This window comes from Danio rerio, chromosome 6 (genome assembly GCF_049306965.1).
Source record: "Danio rerio strain Tuebingen ecotype United States chromosome 6, GRCz12tu, whole genome shotgun sequence".
Classification (NCBI taxonomy): Eukaryota; Metazoa; Chordata; class Actinopteri; order Cypriniformes; family Danionidae; genus Danio; species Danio rerio.
In genome coordinates this window covers 25,180,643-25,191,221 of record NC_133181.1, presented here as the reverse complement: position 1 = coordinate 25,191,221, position 10,579 = coordinate 25,180,643, and the positions used below count along the sequence as shown (strand labels likewise).

Genomic DNA, 10,579 nt, shown 5'->3' with positions numbered 1-10,579 from the left:
GTGTGCCCATTTCAAACAGTTTATCATGGACTGTTTCAAAAGTGTTTAATTTAGATATTACAATATTACATTTTTTGTAAACTTTGCCAACATTTTTTTGGAATTGTAACTGTACATTTATTTATTGATGCATTTTTTATTTATACATATTCAGCTTTTATGATAACACTATTTACAACACAAAACACGTGGTTGCCTGTTTCTTTCAAGAAAAAAAAAGGCCTGTCTGACAACCGCTATCATCATTCACTAGTTCTCAGAAATGCAACCATAACTTCCACTTGTTGCTCAAACAACACTTAGAGCTTTAAGGATGATGTGCATTGTAAAATACAGTTTTCTGCTGGTCATGATCTGTTTAAAAAGCTCCTCGTTGGCAGCCACATATCTGAAAGGTAGTAATTTGTATATGTATGTAATGTTTTATTGTTATTTTTATCAGTATTATTAATACGGTTAATCCTGTTGTGGAAAATGTTTAGCAAAAAAGTTGCATTATATGTTTTGCAAATGTATTAGTACCTGTATGTGTTTGAAAATAAAAATGTCTCAATAAATGTTTTTTTTTTAACCGTTACAGAATTAACTGGAGCTTTGGGGAAAGACACCACCATTGAGTGCACTAATAAACCTGATCAACATGGTGTGTACATGTACAGACAAGAAAAGGCTAGTAAACTGAAGGAAATTGTATACCTTTACAAAGATAACACTCTTACCTATAAAGAAATTAAAGAATCCAAAATCAGAGTAAGTACAGCATTCCCCAACCTAAATGTCACCATCCTAAATGCAACTCTTGACGACGCTGGACTTTATTGGTGTGAATATAATAAAGAAGAAATAATTACCCTTAGCAAATTCACTTTGTTATGGATAGGTAAGTTTGTCTTGCACTTTCTAAAAATAACTTTATTATAGCATCATGTTTATTGTCTGTATGAATATGCTGTATACAGTACACAGGGTTGGTGACTTGGAAGTAATACATGTTATTACACACTAAATAACATATTTAAAATACAAAGTATGAGTTACTGAATGTCATTAAAATGATATTTTGAATTGGTACTAATCATATTAGAGTTACATCTGAAAAATATTTTAGATTTAATGCAGTTTTAAATTTGATTAAAACTCAAAACAGCATTTAATCTTCAGTCTTCAAATGAAGATACACTGAATGTGGAAATTCATTTGATACAGACTTCCATTGTTTTGTTGTTATTAATTTGGAAGTCAATGGCTGGCATTTGCCAACATTTCTCAACATTTCTATTTTTTGTGTTTAACATTCAACAGAATTTTTTTAACAAGTCAAGGGCAAGTAAACGATGTAAGAATTTAGATTTTTGCCTGAACTATCTGTTTTATGCAAATAGCAAAGAGTTATTCCCTGACTCTGACAGTTATGTACACGCTTTCTGCTAATGCACAAACCCTTTGCAGGATATATAAATCTGCATTCATTTTAGAAAAATATTTTTCTGTACTAAAGTTATATCACATTGATATACATAATGATTGATCACACCGATGTACATATTAGATTACTTACTCCTCAATACAAAATAATAATTCAGTTTCTAAAAATGACCCTACTTACAAGTAATTGCATCATTAAATCTTTATTTTCTGTTGTTAACTGAATTATCCACAAATGTTTTCATTTAGTTGATCAGTTCACTGATGCTGAAAAAGAAAAAAAAAGCTCCAAATCTTGCACATTCCTAAGTGTACAGTACCTACTTAATATTTGACAACTTTGCAACAGTGATGGTGTGATTTTTGACACCCATCGTTTTTATACAAAAGACAACTGACTAATACATTTGACAGTGAAACATTCACCAATACTCAAAATAATACAATGCATTAAGAGCAGATTACTTTCTTAAAAAAACCCAAAAACATTTAAAGGATGTAATTTGTAAGGAAATAAATTTTAAAAGTAACCTTCCCAACACCGTGGATACAAAGTAGATCAAATATGTTGAATGTCTACTAAGATAAAGAGTTTGAGAATTTGTTTGAGAATATGTAAAGTTAGTCTTAATTTTGTAATTCTTTATTTGCAAAAGACACAGTGCCAGACCCAAGCCCATTGTGCCCACGCCCGGAGTGTCCTGATACATATTCCTATGTGATCATCATCTTCATTTTGTGTGCTGCTGTGGGTCTACTGTGCTTTTTTGGTTTCTACTGCGTGATTCGGAAGGTAGGTATAAAATGACAGCATATGTTGTTTGCATAATAGAAAAATGAACAAATCAAATGTAAAGTGTGAGAAAAATGTGGCTTTGTTGGAAGTCATTGAGCTTCAAAAAATCAGATACCCCATGTTGTTAGACCACAAAACACTTTGCATGACATATCTGATTTGACAATGATACAAATTATATATTGTGGTACATGCTTCTAGCAATTGTGCACCACAAGTAGCAAGATTCTTGTAAACAATTCTGGCCTCATTCTTTTGTCTAAGTGCATATGTGTCTGTCTTTTTGAAGCTGGAGCTTGCTTAACATTGTTAATTTTTATTGCCTTCCTTATTAAACATATTGTACATGATTCTGGTCAGGCGGGTGGCTCAGTGGTTAGTCGTCGCTTCACAGCAAGAAGGTTGCTGGTTCGAATCCTGGCTGGGCCAATTGTGTGGAGTTTGCATGTTCTCCCTGCGTCTGCATGGGTTTCCTCCGGGTACTGGTTTACTCAACAGTTCAAAGACATGCACCATAAGTGAATTGGGAAAACAAAATTGTCCGTTGTGAGAGTGTATGAATGTTTCCCAGTACTGAGTTGTGGCTGGAAAGTCATCCGCTGCGTAAAATATATGCCGGAATAACTGGCAACCACTGATAAATGAAACTGACAAGCCAAAGAAAAATGAATGAAATATGGTTAGGCACAAAATAAAAGTGCTACATAAGCTAAATATTTTAAATATGGGAGGAGGAAGAGTTTAAAATGGCCATGATAGTACATTGGTTTATGATAGTTGATTTAAAATAATAATGATAAAAAAACACACACACACACACATATATATATATATAATTTATTTATTTTATTTATTTATTTATTTTCGGTTTAGTCCATTTATTAATCTGGGGTTGCCACAGTGGAATGAACCGCAAACTTTTTTACGCAGCAGATACCCTTCCAACCGCAACCCATTACTGGGAAACATCCATTCACACTCATTCACACACATACTCTACGAACAAATCCACGCGAACGCGGGAAAAACATGCAGACTCTACACAAAAATGCCGACCGACCTAGCCAAGGGTCGAACCAGCGACCTGACGCCACCTCGTCGTCCATTTACAAAGTATATCAGATCATATTTTTTCTTCTGGAGAAAGTCTTATTTGTTTTATTTTGGCTAGAATAAAAGCAGTTTTAAATGTTTTTAAAATCCATTTAAAAGTCAGAATTATTAGCCCGTTTAAGCTATATGTTTTTTGTATAGTCTACAAAAGAAACCATTGTTATACAATAACTTTCCTAATTACCCTAACCTGCCTAGTTAAGCCTTTAAATGTCACTTTAAGCTGTATAGAAGTGTCTTGATAAATATTTAGTTAAATATTATATACTTTCATCATGGCAAAGATGAATTAATTGGTTATTAGAAATTAGTTATTAAAACTATGATGTTTAGAAATGTGATGAAAAAAAATCTTTTATCCATTAAACCGAAATCGGGGGAAAAAACAAACTGGGGCTAATAATTCAGTGAGGCTAAAAATTCTGACTTCCACTGTGTGTGTGTGTGTGTGTGTGTATGTGTGTGTATATATATATATATATAACTGGCCTAAAGTTTGGGGTCAAGTTTTTTTTAAAAACCGTGATTCTGTTCATCACGATGGCATCTATCAATTAGAAAGTAAATACTGTATAGTGTTTTCAGTAAAAAAAATAAAAATCTGAGAACCAAGTGAATGACAAATTTCTTCACAGAAATCAATCATCAGTTTATTTTAGAATTTTGTCACCTTATATTAATTATAAGGTTCTATCTGCATTCTAAATGATTTATTGAGCTTCAAAGTTTTTGCATTCCATATAGCAAACAGTTTGTGTAACATTTGTTTTTTTAAATACAATTTCTTAAAATGTAAACCCCTTATAAAAATATGTAAATAATGTAAATAAGTTGTCAATTAAAAAGAATATGTCAATAACTCAATTTTGACTAAAATGTCAAATAGAACTTTATAATTCTAAGGTGACGATTTGTTTTTGGAATGAAATACTTTGCATGTGCTGGAGTACTTTACTAAGCTTCTGCTCACCAAGGCTGCATTTATTTATTCAAAAACACAGTACAACTTGTAAAATTGTGAAATGTTATTGCAATATAAAATAACTGTTCAAATGAAGTTTAATCATAAAGTTAAGAATAAATTTGATAATTTACCACAGTGATTTTAAAGATGATTTTTCTGCTTCCTTAATCCAGTCTTCAGAGACACATGATCCTTCCGAAATTACTGTAATGTAAATTTATTAATACTATTATTAATGATAATTGTAAAAAAGCAACAGTGACTAGAATAATTTCAGTTGAAACTACAAAAATAAGAAAGCAATTTTATTAAGTATTTAAAAATGTAAAAACATTTTTATTTTTTTTTACATTTAATAAATGCGGCCTTGATAAACAGAAAAAAATGACCTCAAACTTTTCACCACACATTTCTGGTAGAATGTACCGTGTTTGTGTGTGAGTGCATGTGTGCGTTTGCACAAATAAAATTTAATATATAGTATCATAAATGTTTGACATCTTTTTTTTTTTCATTTTTGTCATTCACATGTGAAGCGGTGTATGGGGAAAAAGCAATTCACACCATCAAATCAATTCTCAGTCCCAGTCTATGAAGAGATGAATCGGAGCAACTTGTCCAATGCAAGGTCATTAATCAACCCTGATTACCACCCTATAAATAAACTTTAAAACACATGATTGTTACCCATGTAATTGTTCATAGCATAAAAGACAACATTCTTATTGTTTGAATATCATACAAATTAATTCAACTTCCTGTTTTTCAGAAACATTTGAAGTAGATTAAGTGTGAAGAATAAAAAATGCAGAAGCTGAAGAGATATAATTAGCTAATGCTGTCTCACTTGTGATTAAATGTTTACCCGAATGCTCAGTGGAAATAAAAAATGGATGACGTGTTTGTTAGTTTCAATATGATACTAAACAGGCCATTTTTAAATTATGAAATTGACACCCATAATCATATTTCACTCCTCTTTTACTTCATAAAATAATAATATTATTATTAATAATAATAATAATAATAATAGGGGTGGCACAGTGGGTGGTACTGTTGCCTCACAGCAAGATCGTTGATTCGAGCCTCGGCTAGGTCAATTGGCATTTCTGTGTGGAGTTTGCATGTTCTCCAAGTGTTCACGTGGGTTTCCTCAAAAGACAAAGACATGCGGTACAGGTGAATTGGGTAAGCTAAATTGTCCATAGTGTATGTGTGTGCATAAGTGTGTATGGGTGTTTCCCAGTGATGGGTTGCAGCTGGAAGGGCATCCACTCCATAAAACTTGTGCTGGATAGGTTGGCGGTTCATTCCGCTGTGGCAACACCATATTAATAAAGAGACTAAGCTGAAAAGAAAATGAATGAATATAAGTAATAATTGATGTTTATTTCTTATTTCCTATATAATGGATCATCTTGATTTGCATTTGTGGCCATATTGTCTGCATATCTATAACCTTTTAGACTGCATCAAAACAAGTTACATGCAGTTCTCTTGTCTTGACTAACAGTTCTGAATAGTACTTTTAGTGTGTTTTTATATTAAAAGAGCATACATGTTTTACTAATCCACCATTGTAGCTTTTTTATGCATTGTATTTTACAATATAATTTGTGCATTATGATCTTACAACTGTGCATTATGATCTTACAATTGTGCATTATGATCTTACAAATGTAAAAAATTCTACTACCCCTCCCCCCACACACCAATTGATTTTTTTTAAATAAATAATTGAATACATAGACATTTGTTTGCTAAAGTTATGATGCTTTGATTAAAAGTGTTGATTCAAATCAGTGTGTTTCTCAAATAGCATGCATGTTTTCCTAATTGACCAGGGGTGCGTTTCTCAAACAATGACATTACTTGCGACTAAACTATCATAGTATGGTGCATTGTTTGAGAAAAGAACAATGCAGTGACGAGTGTTTCCCAAAACTATAGTTTCTCTGTCACAGATCCATTGTTTGAACCATGTTAGTTATTGCATAAAATGTCCATAATGATGCTCTAAACGAGGTCTTTTAACAACTTCTTAAAAAAAAAAAACATAACTTTTGTACAAATTATATTGTTTTACCTTTTCCATATTAAATGAAATATATGTAAACAGCAGATATAGAGCCTATATGTTTCCTTTACAAATATTATTGAGAATATGCCTTATTATATTCTAAAACATAAAACCACTTGGCTAACATGTATTTTAATCTCATATATAAACAGGGCTGGCGCGTCCATAGAGGGAACCTAGGCGGCCGCCTAGGGTGGCAGAATGGAGAGGGTGGCGTCCCCAACACTAACCTCACCACTCGTGCCCTCAGTTATATATCCGTGTCTTGGGCGGCAGAATAGAGAGGGCGGCGTTCGTGACACTACCCTCACCACCCGCACCCTCAGTTATATCCACGTCTAGGGTGGCAGAATCGAGAGGGCGGCATCCGCGACACTACTTTACCACCCGAGCCCACAGTTATATTCGCGTCTAGGGGCAATAGAATAAAGTGGGCGGCAACCCCCCCCCCCCCCCCTTACTTTAGGGTTGAGGGCGGCGTGACCGTCCTTTGCCTAGAGCGGCAGGTTAGCTTGCTCCGGCCCTGTTTATAAATCACATAAATCGTTATTATTTGTAATTTACAGTAGGCCATTTATTAAGAAATGAAGAAAAATCATAAATAACAATAATAATAATAATTATTATTATTATTATTATATTTATTATTAAGTATGATCTTTATTTTATTTTATTTTTTGTAGTCGTAAAAGTCTACTTTTACAATTTGACACATTCAAACCACTGCAGGAATGTTCAAACCAACAGGCTCATGTCAGACACATTAGAAATACATTTCTAGAAATAAATAACATACTATAAATGAATACCCTAACATATGCTATATATTACAAGCTTTGGAAATGTAACGTAAATTCCGCTTTTAAATAATGGGTCACCTAAAGCTTTTGTCATGAGCCATGGCTGTGTTAAAAGTGGCAGAAATGTTTTCAAAGCTCACTTTGAAAGGAACACAATTGTCAATATGAAGATCGCTAAAACTGAACTGTAAAAGTACTTTAAAGAAAATTACACCGAAGAGAGATGACTTTAATATTTAAAAAAAAAAATATTGAAGTTTGAAAATAGAAAACAGGTATGATAACTGGACATAGAACATATCCAGTGCTTCTAACTGCAGCTCTATCAACACAATCTCACGACAATTTGTACCTTTTTGATTTAGTGGCTAATTATTATGATCTAATTTGTACAATTTAGTACGACTTGCTCATCCCCCAATGACTTTAAGGGTTTAAGGGTGGGGTTAGGTGCCACGCCTCCTTTTTAAAATCATAAAATTTCGTTCGACTGAACTTGTATGAAGTCATACGAATTAGCCACTAAACTGGCAAAACGTAAAATACTTAGGTTTTCTCGTGAGATCAGGCTGGCTCTATTGGTGTAGTTGCAATCATCCAAGTTTGCGACGCAGTTTGTGAACGTTCGTTGGAACGACAGGTTTGGGAAACACCAAATCAATGAACTATTTGTAACAATGCAACTTGTGATCTTAGTTGGCTAACAATGGTTTTTGGAAACGCACCCCTGTATGGCTGTTTTTTTTAATGTATTGTATTTTATTTAGTGTCTCATCACTGAATATTTTGTCAAGCTGTTATACTGTGCATAATGATCTTACCATTGTAAAAATTTAACTAACCCAAAACAAACTAACAATAAATAAACATTTGTTTGCCATACTCTTGAATCTTTGATTAAATGTGTTGATTTAAAGCAGGGGTCACCAACATGGTGCCCCATGTGTTGCCCGCAGGCCTGTTCTAAAAATAGCTCACCATAGTGCCACTTACCAGTAAGCTTCATCTAATATATAAGAAATCATTTAAAAATGTAAATATTTGCAGAGATATATAAAAATAAAGTGTTGCACATTAATACATTAAATACAGGGTATTTCCTACCCTGTTAAATCATTGTTGATAACTTTTGTGAGAATCATTAACATGATCAGTGTCTTCACATGTATGAATATCATTAATTATTACCAAAATTATAAAGTATAATTAAAAGTAAGTTGAGCAAATTTGTTATTTGAGAAGTGTTTATCAAACTGGATATATTTGAGCTTTTGTCTGCAAATTTCATCTTTTAAATATTTATTGGGGTTGGATCAAAATCTGTGATGTAGCACGCACCTGCAAATGGAGTGATGACGCGATGGTTTCTCATTATTATTCATAGAGATTTCTTACCCTTTGAGAAGACTCTGCTTCCTAATTATACATGAGAGCACGTGCTTTATCAAGGCAAGGCTGACCTTCCAAGCTGTCAAGTATGTTACCACATTTCAAAAATTCACAGAATGATATTAGAAATAAACTGCCATGAATCATGGTTTAAAAAAAAAAAAGAGTTATCGTGTGAAACTGAGTAAAACTTGTTTCTATGCTTTTTTCATGTTTTATCTCACATGCACAAAATTGTGCCATTTATGTAAGTCTAAATGTTTAAGTAAATCTTAAATGTAATAGGAATTTATTGTAATACTTTTAACACTTTTTAATTCATATTGTAAAAAATGAATTGAAAAAGGAAATAAAAAAAAACTGCAGTGGCCGAGTGAGCTTATCATGTTGCAATTAAAGAAAACACATGCAATTACAAAAAACGCCAGCAAATTGAAAAAAGATCTTCATCTGTTTGACAGCGCACATATTGCAAATCCACACAATGCAAACACATTTTTAAAAGATGAGCTGTATTTTCTCACAGTGCAAACAATTTAGGAAAGTGCTGCATTTGCTCACAACACTTGCAAAAAGAAAGGTTTCACAATAGAACACAATAGAAATGTTTATGTGGCTTTTTAGTTTAGGCAGCAGCTATTTGGGATTGCTATTTACACAATATATCAACAAAAAGTATGATAGATCAGGGGTTCCCCTTCGGGTGGGGAACTCCAATGCTATTAGTGGATTTGAACTTATAAATCCACGTATTGGGAGGATTCGATTCAGAAGCCGCTTGTCTGAAAGAGTATTGAATGGGCCAATGAATGCCAATAAATTGGCAGCGTAAGCTTGCGCAGGTGTGCTTCATTGCCAATTAACCCAGCATATAAGCACATGTGGAGCAAGTAGACGCCATCCTTTTCGCTTCAGAGACTTTCTGATCGAGTCAATGAGGGTTCCTCCTGCTGTGATCCAGCGATTCCGAGTGAACGAGAGCATTCCCCCGGTCCAGAGTGTGTACATGAAGTGGCAGGTGGTCGAGCTGGGTTTCTCCCTTGCCTGGCGTTCTTTGGGTCTGGTCCTGCAGAGCGGTGCGTATAAAGTTGGAAACTTCTCAAAGAGAGCAACACAGTCGTGCAGCACGTCCTTTTCAGGACGGCGCTCTGACTGTGCATTTCTGGATGCAGTGGTTTTCTGTCCTCGAATGATGGGCACGGGCACTGCGTTACATGCTCCAGCATGTTAATGCGCTGCTCGTTGGCAGTTCATGTCGTCATTGTGATGCCATGACTGTTGCGCAGGAAAGATCGCGGCTAGCCTTTGCAAAAGGGCAAACCACCCCACCATCATCGGCTTTCATGGTCCGATGATGATCCAGGCCCGCTCGCCCCCTCCAGGCAGGTAAGCGCTGTCAAAACAGATCCTGAAACGGACATGTTAGCCGTGCTTTCCCGGGCTGCTTCGGTTGGAGATGGTTTATCCCCCAGCTCCGCAGCCAGACCGACTAGAGGGGCGTACCCTTCCTTCCGGAGGTGCACAGTAGGCTCACGCTGTCTTGAAGGGCACTTTTTTCTGCTTGTGCTGCGTGTCCCTCCACCCTCACCACTCTTGACGGTGGAATGGCCAGGGGGTATGTGGCGATTCCTCAGGTTGAGTGCGCGATGTCGGTGAATCCGTGCGGCGCCTCTTCTTGGCGGGGTCCCATCCAAAGCCTGTAAGTTATCTGCCTCCCTTGGAGCTAGAGCTTACAAGGCTGCGGGCCAGGCTGCTTCTGCCTTGCATGCGATAGCCACCTACCAGCGCTACCAAGCGCAGGCGCTGGCCGAGCTGAACGAAGGTGGGTCCAACCCAGGCTTATGAGCTTCGCACCACAGCCTACTAAGTCCGCTGCATGTGCGTTGGAGAGGATGATGTCCACACTAGTGATCCAGGAGTGCCACCCCTGGCTGATATGCGCAAAGTCGACAAAGTCCGCTTTCTTGACTTCCCCATATCCCAAGCTGGCATGTTCGGCGACACCGTCTGTG

The 10,579-nt window shown here is 35.6% G+C and overlaps 1 protein-coding gene across 1 annotated transcript; it reads left to right on the top strand.

Annotated features, from left to right (window-relative positions):
* The first annotated feature begins 267 nt into the window (after nucleotides 1–267).
* On the top strand, nucleotides 268–5,009 carry si:ch211-188c18.1. The gene is made up of 4 exons (NM_001386739.1): nucleotides 268–395; nucleotides 581–880; nucleotides 2,082–2,218; nucleotides 4,835–5,009. Exons 1-4 carry the CDS (start codon nucleotides 314–316, stop codon nucleotides 4,967–4,969), a joined length of 654 nt encoding a protein of 217 aa, NP_001373668.1. The 5' UTR covers nucleotides 268–313; the 3' UTR covers nucleotides 4,970–5,009.
* Nucleotides 5,010–10,579: the final 5,570 nt, after the last annotated feature.